Source organism: Phascolarctos cinereus, unplaced genomic scaffold (assembly GCF_003287225.1).
Source record: "Phascolarctos cinereus isolate Bilbo 61053 unplaced genomic scaffold, phaCin_HiC Scaffold_726;HRSCAF=1367, whole genome shotgun sequence".
Taxonomy (NCBI): domain Eukaryota; kingdom Metazoa; phylum Chordata; class Mammalia; order Diprotodontia; family Phascolarctidae; genus Phascolarctos; species Phascolarctos cinereus.
The window spans coordinates 243,874,196-243,890,808 of NW_027556098.1; the positions used below are offsets into that span (position 1 = coordinate 243,874,196).

The 16,613-nt window shown below is 35.2% G+C and overlaps 1 protein-coding gene across 5 annotated transcripts in view; it reads left to right on the top strand.

Annotated features, from left to right (window-relative positions):
* The window catches only part of SPART (spartin), a 44,785-nt gene extending 30,297 nt beyond the window's left edge, over positions 1-14,488 (top strand). For 4 of the 5 annotated variants that reach the window (XM_020978714.2, XM_020978712.2, XM_078147052.1 and 1 more), the window contains 4 exons: positions 5,873-6,067; positions 6,805-6,963; positions 7,051-7,141; positions 12,721-14,488. In XM_020978714.2, coding sequence (XP_020834373.1) covers positions 5,873-6,067; positions 6,805-6,963; positions 7,051-7,141; positions 12,721-12,964 — 689 coding nt within the window. In that variant the 3' untranslated portion in view covers positions 12,965-14,488. Of the gene's footprint in view, positions 1-5,872; positions 6,068-6,804; positions 6,964-7,050; positions 7,142-8,747; positions 8,791-12,720 lie in introns of all 5 variants that reach the window. The other variant, XM_020978716.2, reaches the window with a different exon arrangement.
* Positions 14,489-16,613: the final 2,125 nt, after the last annotated feature.

Sequence of the window (16,613 nt, forward strand, 5' to 3'; positions counted from 1 at the left end):
TTCATTTTTATGAGAGAATTGCTCCTTTTTATCTCTCACTACACCATTTTATTTTTTAGACTCCCTCCATATTCAGCTGAACCCAAGCCTTTTTTTCAGACTACCCAAATAAAAATGAGTCATAAAAGAACTTATAATATTTTTATATATAAAAAGTAAACAATTTGACCTTACTGTGTCCCTTATAATTGGTCCTTAATGTTTACTTTGTATTTCTCCTGAATGTTGTATATTGAATTTTCCCTTAAGCACTGTTTTTGTAACAAATACCTGAAACTTTTTCAGTTCGTTAAATGCTCTTTTTTAAAAAAATTCAGGATTATACTTAACTTTTTTGGGTAAGTAAGCCTTGATCATAACCCCACCTCTTTTTGCTCTAAAAAATATAGTATTCCAGGACCTATGGTCCTTCAGTATAATAGCTGCTGGGTCTTGTGTAATCCTTATTGTTGCTCTACAATATTTAAATTTTTTTCCCTTGTTTCCAGTATTTTCTCCTTAACCTGGGAGCTCTGAAATTTGGCTATGATGCTCTATAAGTTTTCCTCTTGGATCTCTTTCAGGTGGTGATTGGTGGATTTTTTTCTATTTCTGCTTTGCCTTCTTGTTCTAGAACTTCAGGGCAATTTTCCTTAATAATTTCTTATAATATTGTATAAAGATTTTTTTTATCATAATTTTCAGGCAGCCTAACTATTCTTACATTATTTCTCCTTGATCTGTCCTCTAGATCAGCTGTCTTTCTGATGAGATGTTTCATATTCTCCTCCATTTTTTCATTCTTTTTATTTTGTTTTATTATTTCTTTGTGTTTTAGAACGTCATTAGCTTCCCTTTGCCCAATTCTAGTTTTCAAGGAATTATTTTCTTCCTTAAGATTTTGATTCTGCGTTTCAAGTAGGTTGCTTTTCTTTTCATAATTTTCTTGGTTTTCTTGGACTGCTGTTTTTTTTTTTCTGATTTTTCTTCATTCTCTTATTTGATTTTTAAAGTCCTTTTTAAGTTCTTCCAGGAAATCCTTTTGTGCTGGGACCATTTGATGTTTCTCATTGAAAAAGGAGTAGCTTTTTTAGCTCCATTATCTTCTTCTGAATATGAACCCAGATCTTCTGTATCCTCATAGTAGCTATCTGTAGTTGGGTTATTTCTCCTCTGCTTGCTCATTTTTTTTTGTTTTATTATTATTTTAGCAGCTATTAATGTGATCAAGTTCTAGTCCCAAGGTATGGGGTGTACTGCCCCAAGCCTCTGTTTCTTCTTACTGTTATTTTCTGACGTCTGTCCCAGGGCCCATCCTTGGACTCTCCTCTCCACTCCTAAGCCATGGCTAGAGCCCCTAGTTACAGTGTCTGGCAAATGATCTTACTCTCTGCCATCCCTCCAGTGGCTGCAAATCACAGCTGTCTTCTCTGCTCTGGAACTGAAACCAGGGCCTCCGCTCTCTTGCAAGTGCCGACAGGGTCCCGGCTCCTCTGCTACTGCACTCACCAGGTGTGTGCTAGCTCCTTCTCTCCTTCCTCCCCTTCCTCCCAGTTAGCCACCCACCCCCGAAGGCCTCTGGGTCAACCCAGATGTGCTAGCATTTGTGGAAGGCCCTTTAATCTCCTAGTCAGCCAAACAGACCCTGACTTGTTTGTGAGACAAAAGTTTCTAAGGCTGAGGCTGCCTCCCAACCCCAGCTGCCCCCAGGGCTTGCTGGCTTGCTGTTGATTCTGCGGAGCTGGCCTGGAGGTATTTGTACTTCGCTCCTGCTGAACCTCTGCCCCTGAGAGTCAGGTCTTTTCTGAAGTATTTGCAAGTTGTCTTAGGCCAACTACTGCTTTACTCTGGGCTTTATTTCTGGTGTTCTGAGGTGACATCCTGTCTTTTTTTGTAGAGGAAATTTGTAGAGCCAAAAGTGTTCTGACCTGCGTCGCCATGTTCCCAGAATCATCTGGAGGCTTTTAATAAATATTGATTCAGTGAATAGAACAGTTGCCCAGTAGGGCAAGAGATTCAAGACTTAAAGACATTTTGTAATTGAATTGGTTAATCATAGAGTCAAGATTAAGATGGGAAGCAAAGTGAGAACAGAGATGAGATTGATGGCCTGGGAGAACAATGAAGGAAAGAGTGACTGAAGTCCATAGTGAAGGTCAGGAATAGTTTTGGAAGGTGGGGGACATAGCAAGATATGAATGTATAGAAAGTATACTATTTTGTTGTTTTTCAGTCATGTCCTACTCTTCATGACCTCATTTGGAGTTTTCTTGGCAAAGATACTAAGTAGAGTGGTTCTCTCTTTCCTTCTCCAGCTCATTTTACAGATGATGAAACTGAGGCAAACAGGATTAAGTGACTTGCCCAAGGTCACCCAGCTAGTACATGTCTGAGTCTAGATTTCAACTCAGGAAGATGAGTTTTCCTGCCTCCAGGCCTGGCACTCTATCCAGAACACCACCTAGCTGCCCGTTAAATATACTATTGGGATGTTTTAAAAAACAAAAACAAAAAAAGAGCCAGATATGACTGTAGAACTTTATAATATTCCAGAGAATCTCTTTCTAGCTCAATCTGTTATCTCAACAGTTTTATTAGGTTAATGGCATTGATCTGTTTTGGTGAAGCCTCCTAATTTGCTGGCTCAGGGGTCAGTGAATTAAATAAACCCTAATAGTCTGTAAACCACAGAAGGAAAGAGTGAGTGTTATTACACTTGCTAATGTTCTCAGAAAGCACATGGCCATTTGAAAATTGTTCTAGAGCTTTCAAATGTGTCAGGGTTTTTTTTTCCTGTTTACAGAGAGTAAGAATGAATAATTCTTCTTACTGTTCTTTCACCTTTCTTGTAGTAAGATATCCTTTGATGCTTACGAGTTTTAAAATATACCAGGCCTATTCTATTAATAGATGTTTGTAGTACTTAGTTTATGAAGGGAGGGGTTGATTTGAGGGAAATTTTTGCTGTCTTCTGATTGTCCACTTGTTGATTCAGCCTATGCATCAGAGTGTTAGTCAAAGTGATGTTACAAAAGAAAATTCATTAGAAAATAGTTCCATCATGCATCTACCATATAAGACTTTAATATTATAATATAAAATTTTTACTCTTGCTCGAGCCTAGTTTTATGTCAAAAATTTTTCAGGAAAGAAAAACCAAAAGCAACTTCTGATGATTATAAAGAAGTTATAAATGGAAGTTAACCCCTCTCAAACAGTTTGACACAAATTTCTAAAATAGAAAAGGATATCCCATCATAGCCCATGAACAAATCTAGGTTGTGCCAATTTTTCTAACTTACCTGCCCTAAAAAGAAGTTCCCTGTATTCAATTATCTTTTAGAGGTACAAAAACTATTGATCATGTTTTTGAGGGGTACTGAGGAATCAAAGAATATCAGTAGCCACAGAAAAGAAGATTATTTTTCTAGAGGGCAAATAAACCACTTGTGAAAAGACTTCGTTCACCTTTTATTTATTAATTAATTATGTATGAAAGCTATTTAGGAGATACATGCTCACCTTTCCTTCTTTCCTTCAAGGTAATCTGACATTAAGAACCTTTTCAAAATAACAGAATTCAGGGCCATTGAGAAGGGCTGGATTTCATTCAATCCTATGTTCCATACAATCTGTATCTCTCATGCAGTAAAAGGCTGGGCAACAGTACTGGGAAAAATGTTGGATTAGGAGTCACAGTAGCTGGGTTGGAATCCCAGCCCTGCCACTCTTATTTTTGTCACCTTGAGCAAGTCATGTCACCCCTCTGGGTCCCAAATTTCTTCGTCTTTACAAAGAAGAGGTTGAACTACAGAACATTCTAGTGTCCTTCCTAGTGTCAGTTTCTCCCCCCCCCCCCTTTGGCAGTTGGGGTTAAGTGACTTGCCCAGGGTCACATAGCTTGTAGTAAGTGTCAAGTGTTTGGGCTGAGGCCAGATTTGAACTCAGGTCCTCCTGACTCCAAGGCCAGTGCTCTATCCACTGAAACACCTAGCTGCCCCAGTATCAGTTTTTTTGATACTGTGACAGTGATCTTAATGTATCATATAATTATAATGTATCATTTATTATTAATAACTAATACTCATAATGGTGGAATAAATATTTAATTAAAATGTGTTTTAACCTGCTTAAGAAAACCAGAAATTAAGTATATATTTTAGGAAAAGTTGCATTTTTAAAAGCTATTAAAATTTTTGTTTATATGTAAAAGATTAATATTTACATATCTGGAAACTTTTGGCTATTTGTAATGACACATGGCATAAGAGTTCCAGAGATCTGAAGTTTTGCTTGTATTTAATAGATTAGACCTTAACTAAGTCAGCCTACTCATACAAATCAAAGAAATTGAACTCCAAAGTGACCAGAAGTAAAATGATGGATTAATAGGGAGGACTTAGATAATTTTTTTTCTTTTCAACAATTTGAGAATAAAGCTCCCCTTCTGAACTTCCTTCTACCCTATTCTGTGCCTTTAAAAATGTTTCTTTTTTGAATCACCATCTCCCTCCTCCCTAGAACTCTCCCCCCAAACTATAACTAAGCAAAACAAAATCACATATTGATCATATCCAGAAATGTGTGTCAAATTCTACTGCTATTGTCCATAACCTCTCTCCTTGGAGGTAGGAACCTGAGTAGCTTACTTGAAGTCAGGAAGACAATACAAATCCTGCCTCAAGTGCTTACTAGCTGTGTGACCCTTGGCAAGTCACTTAACCTCTTACCTTCAGTTTCTTCATTTAATGAGGAAATAGCACCTATCTCACAGGATTATTAAGATAACATGTCAAGTGCTTTGCAAACCTTAAAGCCCTATATACAAATGTTAGCTTTTATTATTTTCATATTCTGAGTCATACTTTTTAACAAAGAATAAGAAAAAGGAAAAATCAGAACAACAGAACTGACCAAAGCATGTACTAAGTCTAAGAGTGTATGCAGCATCCCACATCTATAGCTTCCAAACTGCCAAAAAAGGAGGGAAGTGTATTCTCCTGGTTCTTGCTTGGGACCAAGTTGGGTCCGAAAACAATATTCGGTTTTGATTTATTTCCGTAGCAACCTTTTCAGATCCATCTCTTCTCTGGTACAATGTGCTCTCCATTAAAAAAGCCCTATCCCTTTTCCAGCTTTCCAGTGTAAAGATAATGACCTATATACTTTACAGGGACAGATTTTCAAGGACAGTTTTGACAATATCAGATTTTTGCTTTGTGACTAATTTTAGAACCTAACCTCTCTGTAAGAGAAACTTTGTAAATAAAATAATAATAACAATAATAATAATATAGAATAATGAATACAAAGTTTCTCACCTCTTTATAAACCAGGTTTCCCCTTGTACCCAACATATTGTTGCTGCTACTGCTGATTCTTCAGTCTATCTTTAGTAAATAGTAGCCACCTGTGGCCTAAGTAGCCTTCTTTCATTAGGATCCTATGCTATTCCAGGATAAATAATCAGTCTGATTCTTTTGGCTCTTGGTAATAATATCTAAGGAGCACTTTAAAAGAAAACAAACTTATTTTTAACCATGGTAGCAAGATATATCTAAGGACAAAACTCTTCTAGTATTAATAATCATGTTCTTTGCCAATAGGATTCTTTAGTTTAAAAAAAAATTGGGAATTACTTGGTCTTAAATTCTAGAGGTATCAAACTATCCTGACCCTGTCTTCTGAACTTTTTTATTTTTCTTTTGACATGTGTTCCTTGTGAGTAGGGATTTTGTCATTCTTTGTACTTGCATCCCTAGCATAGGTGCCTCACACATAGTGGTTGGTTGATAAATACTTGTTGGTTGATTCGTTGGTTTTATAAAGTGAGGCTTAAAGGCATAGCTGGTATCCCAGTTACGTACAGTGTCTTTTCTTTTCCTTTGAAAAGGTGCATCCTGGCTGAGTTGGGGTTTGGTTAAAGGAGCTGAACTTACTGGAAAGGTAATCCAAAAAGGAGCCTCCAAACTTCGTGAACATATTGAGCCTGAAGAAAAGCCACTGGAAGTTAGTCCAGCTGTGTCCAAGGGACTTCATATAGCAAAGCAGGCCACAGGAGGAGCAGTGAAAGTCAGTCAGTTCCTGGGTAACTATGTTGTACTCTCTTTTTTCAGTTTTAGGGAAAAATGGCAGTTATTCAAAAGCATTTCTACAATGGTTGACTTTATTAATGAACATTTGGGATGAAGCAGCTTTGTTGAGGAGATGGGAGATGTCAAATCTGTCTCTTGAAAATATTTCTGGTATTTGCTGTTTTAAGTGTACATGACTTTTGGTAGCTAAGTAACTAAAATCCTATAGCCTAAATTGTTTTTGACTTCAACAAGAACTTTATAAAGTAGTTATGTGTAATACCCAGTGCCAGGTCCTGGAGATATGGACACAAAATGAAAAATAGTCCCTGTTCTCAAGGAGCTTACATTCTGTTAGACTTACATTTTACTGAAATTCTAGTAAAAATTATTTTTGGAAATTCATTGTGGCATTTTCTGATTTTTTGATGTTTAATTTTTAATAATTAAGCACAAATAAATATGTCATAGTATGCTTGTTAATGTTTTGAAAACACTTAAACTCACTGGTTCACTATAGCAATAAAAATGAGAATGATTATTTTTAAACAAAACTATGGAGGTATATTAAAGAGGCAGGGTTATAAATATTAATAGACTCCCCAAAAGTTTCAAACCATACACTGGTCATTATAACCACCGTGCTCATCTGTGCCTTTTTTTTTCGAATAGGAAGGATAGCCGTGTATAATTGTTTAATTTTAAAATCTTTAACATGGTTTCTAAATATTTGTTTTTGTACACATATTAGTGGAAGGAGTATGTTCCATAGCAAACTGTGTTGGAAGAGAATTAGCCCCACATGTCAAGAAGCATGGAGGCAAACTTGTTCCAGAATCTCTTAAAAAAGACAAAGATGGGAAATCCCCTTTGGAAGGTGCCATGGTTGTAGCAGCAAGTAGCCTTCAAGGTAACAGAAAGATTCAGGTATATTAAACTAGGAAAGCAGTCCATTTAGTTATAGCTAATTAAGCTTATTTAAAAATAATTCTTTCAGGGTTTTCAACTGTATGGCAAGGAATGGAATGTGCAGCTAAATGCATAGTTAAAAAAGTTACTTCAGAAACTGTACATACAGTTCAACACAAGTAAGTTTAATTTTAATTTTAATTTTTAACAACAGAAACACTTGGTTAACTTCTTCTGTCATTTGTAAAAATCTTGACTTAAAACAACTGTCTGGCTATTTTTAAGTATTGGGCCAGAATCTTATTTTCTACTGGTATGAGATTGTTTTGTTTTGTTTTTTCAAACAATGGGGAGGCAATAACTTATTTATGATGAAAAAAACTGTGTAAACACAGTTGTGTCACTTAACTTTTCTGGGCCTTAGTTTCTTCATCTGCAACATGAGCGGTTGGGACTAGGTGATCTCTAAGATCCTTCCAGCCTTGTCATTCTATGGTTTGAATATCTTTACTTTACCTGTATGAATTACATATAAAACTAGCCTCACATAATGTTGCCCTGATTATTGTCATTTCACAGTAATAGCTATCATCATAGTATATTATAACCAAACCCTACCATGAAGTTGTTTTGGCAAATTGCCTGAGAAACAAATTGGATTACCTAAATCAGTAGTTCCCAATCAGGGCAATTTTAAGTTAAGGAAGGGGGCGCTACCAACATATACATTGTCAAAATAAGACAAGTCTGACTATGTCATCCACATCATTACCTCCTTTCCTGTCATACCCCCTCCATCTCCCTGAACCTTCAATTACTCCCTCTTGCCACTAGCATAAAATATAAACCCCTCCGCTGGGCATTTAAAGGCCATCGCCATCTGGTCCTGCTTGTTTCATCTCACTATTCTTCATGTGCTGTGTTACAACCCAGCTGTCCTATTTGCTGTTACCTGTATTTAGTACTCCACCTCCTACCTCCATGCCTTTGCATAGGCTTAACTCCTCTGCATGGAATACACTCCTTCCTCACCTCCTTCTCTCACAGTTTGTAGCTTTCTTCCAGGCTCAGTTGATGTCCCCTGTTCTACAGGTAGCTTTTCCTGATCTTCTTTTCTTCTTTTTATTTTTGACAGCATTATTGCTAGCTCATTTCTCTCCCCTAAACCCTGTACCACAACCACCACCACCCCATGACAAAATAAAAACATAATCGGAAGTAGCTGTTTGTAAAACTGCACTAATTGTATATGTTTATATGGATAATATGGAAATGTTTTGCATGACTCCACATGTATAATGGGTATCATATTGCTTGTCTTTTTGACGGGTGGGAGAGGAACGAGGGGGAGGGAAAGAATTTGGAACTCATGATAAAAAAAAGAAAGAACATTTTTAAAATTTCATATGCATTATACTTCCAAAAAAGAGAAAAATACATAAAGTGTAGATTTTTTTTATCTGATTGCCGGTGTTCTACTCAGCTAACAAACAAGATTGTCTTTTATTTTTTGATAAAAATATGACTGAAAAAGTCACCTATGTTAAAGGAAACTTTCTGTGATTTTACAATTTTGATTATGGTATTGGACTATAGTTGACTTATGCAGGTTTATGATGTTATTATGATTATTATGTTAATCATTTCAGCCATTTTTATTTTTTTACCTATTGTCTAGTATACTCAATTGTATTATAATGATGCTTATTATAACAGTTTTTCAGAGGATAATATGAATGACTAGTTTACTTTCTCAGTTACAGTGATATTTTTGTCTTATTTTAGATATAGGAACTTGAAGATCTACAGCAACCATGAAAAGCAATAAGTAACTTAAACTTGACACAGTTAATTGTAGTACAATATCTGTCAAATAATTCACCTCAGTCTTCTGCACAGCTTCTAAATTTCTCTGTCAGGCTTCTTTTTTTCCACTTAAATTCTTCAAAGAGATGTAGCCAGCCCATTTTTTTCCACTCAGTAAGATTTCATGGTAGCAAAATACATTTTTATGAAGTGTAAGTTTAATGAAAAATACCTTTCTGTAAGAAATATAGTGTTATTTGATTGATTAATAAATTAATTAAGATTCTCCTTAAATTTTGATTGGATTTTATCTGAGCTACTATGGTATGACCAGGATGATAAGTGTTCTGGAATCCATGCTATATAGAGAGAATCAGATGAAGGATTGGTAAGAAGACTTAGGGAGCAGATGTGATAGCTGTCTTGTCTTCAAGTATCTGAAGGGCTGACTTGTGAAAGTTGTTCTGTTGGCCCCAGAAGCCAGAACGAGGAGCAACAGGTAGAAGTTTCAGAGAAACAGATTTTAGTTTAATGTAAGGAAAAAAAATCCTAATAATTAGAGCTGTTCCAAAATGGAACAGGCTGCATTGGGTGTTATCGAATTCTCCATCACTAAAGATCTTTAAGCAGGGATGTCATAGAATGGATACCTGAACGAGGTAATGGACTGAACTAAATGACCTCTGAGATTCTGTAATAGTGTTCTAGTGCTATCTTTATTACAAGCATATGGTAATAAGAGTAATGCCATATTAATGGAGAAAGATATGTTTAAATTACAGAATTCATTGAATTAACAGTATTCAGATACATCTTTGCTACTGAAGAGTCCTTCAAATACTCTACCTATTACACGGTGATATTGCACAATGTATGATAACCACTTTGTCCAATTAGTAGACTGAATTGCCTTTGATAAATTGGCAAGTTCTAGCTGGGGAAACGAGAGTCAACCCCTATTATCACCATATTATAGACTAGGGAGTCTTTATAGTTAACTGCATACTTCCTATTTTCTACCTAGTCTTTAGTATTCTGAATTCAGTTCAACAGATTTCTTTCTGAGCCTGAAGACACTCTGTCAGTATTTGCAAGGGATAGAAAAATTGTATCCAGCTGAAGGAAGGTCCCTAGTCATCTAGACTCAGACAGTGTAGCACTTAGAAGTATCTTTGACAGAAGGAAGAAGACAGGAAACTGGAGAAGCATAGAATCTTAAAGTTGGAAAGAACCTTAGAAGTATTCTGGTACTGTCTTCTATTAATGCTAGAATCCTAGTTAGTCATGTAATCTCTGCTAAAACATTTATAATGACAAGGAACTCTGACTCTGAGGCAGCATGCTTTACTGTTTTAATGAGTACATTGTTAGAAAGTTCTTAACTTTGTGTAGTCCCATGTTCTGCCTCCTAGTGTTTTGTCTTCTGGAGCCATATAGAATATATCCTTCTTCCACATGGCAGCCTTTTATGTTTGAAGGCATCTGTCTTGTTCTCCCTGTTGCTTTCTCTTCTCCAGGTTAAACATTCCTAGCCCCTACAGCACATTGGTTTTTATTCAATTAAATTGGACAGACATTTATTAAGTGCCATTATAGACAGGGTACCACGTTGGTTGTTGGGAAATACAAAGATCATAAGACAGTCTCCGTTTTTAAGAAGCTTGCAGTATAATAGAAGAGAGAAAGTATTATCTGTAAAATAGAACATCATTGCAGAGGAGGGTCAGTGTAGGCAAAACATTATTAGAGATTTGTTTCTCATGTTATATGATTTCCAGCCCTATGGTCAATCTACTCTGGCTTTACTTTAGTGTATCAGTGTGCCTACTAAATTGCTTTCTCTTTTATCAGTGACATGGATAAAGACAGTGTTGAACAGGACAGGTTCAAGGACAGAGCTTAGAAACCTCCTTCCAGGTTGGCAGTGCCCTATTCATTATCACATTTTTTTTAGCAGTTATTCATCTTACACATTTTCCTACACGTCCTTGTCTGCAAAAACAAGCTTAATTAAACCAATAGTAGATGCCTTTGTGTGAGGTTCTATGTATTACATACAAGAATGAAAATTGAGAAATAGTGACTTCTCAAACAGCATGAAGTATAAATAGAAGATAAGACATATAGACAAATAAGTATAAGTTAAAGCTTGATAGTACATAAGAAAAGTTTAATGGAGGATATTAGGTTCATTGAGCAAGGCAAAGAGACCAGGGAAGGAAGGCTTGATGGAAGAGATGACACCCAAACTGAACTTAAAAGGAAGAGAAGGATTTTAATAGGCATATATGAGTGTGCAGTCCAGGCAGGAAATCTGTGCCAGTGCATACTTGTAAGAATAGATTCTAGGAAAGGGCAAATAGTCCAATGTGATTACAATGATGAGTAGATGATGTGGAATAGTATGAGATAAGAATGCAGCCGTATTGTGGAAAGTCAAGAATGCCAGCTTAGGGGTTTACATTTTATCCTGTAAACAGTGGGGAGCCATTAAAAACTTTTGAGTTGTAAATTAACACGGTCAAGCTTGTGCACTGGAAAGACTAGACCACTCTTACAGCAGAGTAAGGGATGTATTGGAGCAGAGAGATGAGGCAGGGAAACTGGTGTAGAAGCTTTTTGAATAATCCAGGCAAAAGAGGTCATGAGAACCTGAACTAGAATGGTGGCAATGTGAGTGAGAAAAAGAAGATGGATGCAAGGTATATTATATAGGTAGGTTTACTAGGTATTAGCAGGTAATTAGACAAATGAGAAGGACTGTCAAAATTAAGTAAGAGGATAATTGGTTCTTTCAAAAGTACTGAGGAAAATTGGAAGAGATGATTATGAGTTCAGTTTTAGGCAAGTTCAGCTTAAGATGTCAACGGGAAATGTCTTTAACAACTGACTTATGTAACTTTAAAGCTTGTAAGAAAGTTGATGTGGTAAAATGATAAAGAGCTGGTCTTGAAGTCAGGAAGACCTGGGTTTGAACCCTATCTCTGTCATATACTGATTGGGTGACCGTGGGCAAGGCACTTGAACTCAGTGTCCTCAGGCAGCTAAGATTCTAAGGTGCAATATAGGTGGTGATCTGCACTGGCAGATAGCATTCCTCACTGACAGCTCCTTATGCTAATGAAATCATGAGTCTAGCTAAAAGAAAAAAAGTCTGCCAAATGCCTTTACATTTATTTTCTCATTTAGACCTCAAAACATCCTTGTGAGGAAGATGTCATTTGTAAGCAGCATCATTACCATGTTGGAGATGAAGAAATTTAAAGTCAGAGAAGTCTAATGATTGCCCGTTGTCACATAGCTAGTAATTTTCAGAAACAGGATATGAAGCCAGGTTTGCTTGAGTTTTTCCATTGTGTAGTGCTACATCTAGAGTAGGGGCAGCAGGGTAGTTATGGAATATGGGATTCCGTCTTGGGAGATGTTGGAGCTTAAGATAAAGAAATGAGTCTTAACCATTTATGACATTGTTTAAAATTAAAATGCATTTTCCCAGAGAAATAAATAGTTGAACTACAGACATCTGACAGCTAATTTGTAGTTGAAATTTTGCCTGTATTAGCAGGAACAAGAAGTATAAATACAAGTTATTTCTTCCTTTTTTGAGAATGGGAGAATTCAGTAACTTGTTAGGAGAAGGAAACCAAGGAACCTCACTGATTAACATGTTTCAAAATGTAGTGAAGCTTTGTTATATTTAATGTCAAGGTGAAGAATTCACACAAAAATAAAGTGCTGCCATTTAAGAAATTAATTTTCCCAAAATGTTCTTACTCTTGGAAAAAATATGGCTTGGCTTCATATAAGTGATTTAATCTCCTTTTAAAAACAATCAAACTGAAACAAACTGAGATTTTTCTTTTCAAAGGTAACTTATCCTGTTCTACTTATTCTGTTTTGGAATGCTCTAATTCAGATTGTAGTTTCACTGTATCTTAATTTTTTCTTAAAGATATGGGGCTGATGCTGGTCATGCTACAGATAATGCAATGAATTCTGCCATCAATGTTGGTGTCACTGCATTTAATATTGACAACATTGGTATCAAAGCTGTGGTGACAAGAACAGCAAAGCAAACTGGAAAAGCCATCTTGGAGGAATATAAAGTAATTGACAAGTCAGAGAAGAAAGATGAAAAAGAAACTAATATTAAGACAGTCAAGAAGGAAGACAAATTGGGGAAGAAAGGTAAATGATACCAGTACTATGGATTAACTCCACTAAAGCCTTACTGAATGGATATAATGTCAGTATTTAAGCAAAAATGTAATATTTCTCTCCTATAAATTAACCTATATCATAAAAATCTAACTATTTCTAAAAGTATTTTTCATAAGATTTAAGGTATGTATAGTCTCCTTATAACAAAAGTAATAGTGTTTTTCTTTCTCACCTATAGAAAGATTATCAAAAAGGTTGGATAAAGTTTTGTTTTATGTACTTAAAATATTCTTTCAATTGTAAAGCTGAGATTTTTGAAAACTACCTTCAATCTAATTTTAAATTTTGTAACTGATCTATTTTAGAAAACACAGTAGTAAATTAGATGTCTATGCATGGTTTGGAGTATAGTAAACTAAACTAATTCAATTTGTAATCAGAAGGACTAACCAAGTCAGTTGCCTCCTGATTATTTTGCACTATTTATTTGTAAATTTCTCTTCTAAATTTTCAGTGGCTAAGCCAAAATCTGAAGTACCTTAATAGAATTAGTACTAAAAAAATCAAATTGTCAGGTAGCATTTTCTAAGACTTTTTATTTTTCTGACAATGGAAATAACTAATTATTGAAATAAGCAAGGTTCCATGAAACTAGTTGTCAGGCTACAAGCTATATCTTTTATAGAAACTGGTATTGTCTCAGTGGTTGAAAATGGTTATAAAATGTATTTATTTTTAAAACATTTTGTGTTTTAAAAATGGATAGCTGATCAGGCGTTCAAGAAAATTATTGACAATTTGAAATGTTTGCTTATTTATTGAAACTTATATTCATTTAACTATTAACCACTTGCACTTTGATAGCTCCATTTTAACCTTTCTTTCCTTTTGTTTTCTGGAAATTTAATTGTACAACAGCAGTAGAATTGGTTAAAACACTGGTTTTTAGGCATTGTTACTACTGAAATTTAAATCTCTTAAATGTCTAACTCATTATTTAGAATACATGTTATTAGAAATTGTCATCTTCCTGCTCAGAATAATGGAATTTAAAGCATAAATAATTTAGTTTCTTTTATGTCAGATTGTAATTAATAATATTGGGTTAATATCCATTGCCTTTTAAGATCTTTAGGTTATAAAATATATAGTTATAGAATATTTGATAATTAGCTGCTAATTTTCAAAGGTTGTCACTGATTTTCACAATTACATTCCATTAGAATCTTGACATAACCTGTGATACAAGTAAAATGACTTGAAACTACTTTGATTATTAAGCTTCACTTGAAACTGTCCAAAGATTATACTTTATGAATGAATAATATTCTCTGATTGTAGATAAATGAAACACACATCTTATCCTCAAACACATTAACAATGCTGTATGTGTTTAGAGTCTGAGACTGTGTTGGTGATGTGATGGTTTTATATAAGGCTTATCACTGCTACAATAAATGGTATGATAGCAGGTTGTTAATATGAAAATTATACTCAAGTGGCATTTTTGTGTATCATTGAAATTAATTAATTTGAAAATAAAATTAAAGTGACTTTTGTGTGTGTGTGTAATTGAATTAAAGAAAATGTAGCATAATGGCAAATGTTTGCCCAGTATGCCTATTGATAAAGAAGTTACCAAAGAAACTAATTTTTTTTCCTATCATCCCCTCATTGTCAATTAGCCATAAGCATGTGTATACATATACTTAAAAGTGTACATATATTTTCTTAAGCCTTATAACATAGCATGTTTAAGTGTCCTACCTGGGTATGGGTTTCATGGTGATTTAGATATGGTATTTTGCATATTTCATGGGTTGCCAGTGGGAATTGAAAAAAACATGGTGAGTCTAATTAGATGATAGCTTATTGTCAACTGACTTGCAAATGTTAAGCCAAATAAAATATATCATGGACATATGTGAATAAATGAATAAAGCATTTACTAAGCACATAGTATGTGCAAAGCACTATACTAAGCTCTGGATAATAAAGTAAGATAGTCAGGCCCTGTTCTCAAAGAGCTTACATTCTAATGGGGGAAGAAAAGACATATGGAAGGATTCAGCTGTAAGTCACATGGAAAGGTCCCATAATTCTGAGGATATAGTGGCAAAGCAGATGGAAATACTTCTTTTCTAATGTCATTTCCACTGATAAAATCCTATTTGCTTCTGATGCTGAACATTTGACAGGACTTTGGTGACAAAATTTTTCTTTTTAGGAGTCTTTAATAGATCTGATGATAACACCTGCAGGAGCAGTTGCCCAACTGCATCTCCCCAGGTATTATCTTCTAGGATGAAGGCTATGGGCACTGGAATGGAAATATTGTCATTCCAGTGCCCATAGCCTTCATCCTAGAAGCACATCACTTGCTAAAATCATGCAGCCTTAAAGGCTCTTCTCAGAGATGTCCCCTAAATACAGTCTTATATAATATTGATCTATAAAAAATATGACTACAGAGGTAACTGTTCATTGATACACTGAGTATTGCTGTTGAGCAAGGTATAAACTAGGCAGATAGAGAGGCTGAAATACAGCCTGCCAATGTCATGGAAAATTTCCTGCAAAAAAAAAAAGAGTCTATTGATGACAAGATTCTCTCAATGCTTCTATTCACAGAGGAGATTTTACTAACTGTACTGAGCCAGAGAATTCTATAAAGCCTTCTTTTAAAAGAAAACAATATACAATGGTATAAATACATATGGAAGGATTCAGCTGTGAGTCACATGGAAAGGTCCCATAATCCTGAGGATATAGTGGCAAAGCAGATGGAAATACTTCTAATGTCATTTCCACTGATAAAATCCTGTTCACTTCTGATGCTGAACATTTGACGGGACTTTGGTGACAATTTTTTTTTTTAGGAGTCTTCAGTAGATCTGATGATATATAGCAGCACTGATGTTAGCAATAAGCAGTCTGGGCTAATTGGGAAGCATTATGTAATCTAACCTAATATTTTCCACCTGCTCAATCTTGGGTCCAATTCGTTGTCCCACTTTATGCAGCCCCTATAAAAGATAACAGAACAGTAGACTGACACTTGTTTTGGCCTTGATGGTTTACATTGCTGTGGATTCATTTAGAAGGCTTTATAGAGCCTTTAAGGCTGCATGTTTCTAGCGAGTGATGTGCTTTTAAAAGAAAACAGTATACAATGGCATAAATACTCTCCATACCTCTCAATCAGTGGTATGAGCAAAGATGTACTCATTTCACAAAATAAAAGAAAAAGTATTAGCGCAGCCTGCAATTGTATGCTAACAAAATGACATTTAAAAGAAAGCATTATTTATAAAAACATAAAATATATTAATTAACTGAACATGAAATAGAGATCTTAACTACTAATAATAAATGCAGATCCAGTCAATCATGAGATTTCTTTTCCCTCACCCTCAAAAAATGTGGCAAGGATGGCGAAAAGTTGAAATAGTATTGGAGAGACTATAGCAAAATAGCTGTACTAATACAGTGGGTAAAACTATGATGGTCCAACCATTCTGAAAAATAGTCATGCTAAAAAATTATTAAAATGTCTACATCCCTTGCCCCACAATCCCACTGCTAAGCGTATATTTGCAAAGAGATTAATGGTAGAAACATCCTGTCTAGGTAAATAATCAGAAACAAAGATGTCTGTTGATTCATAAATGACTAAAATAAATT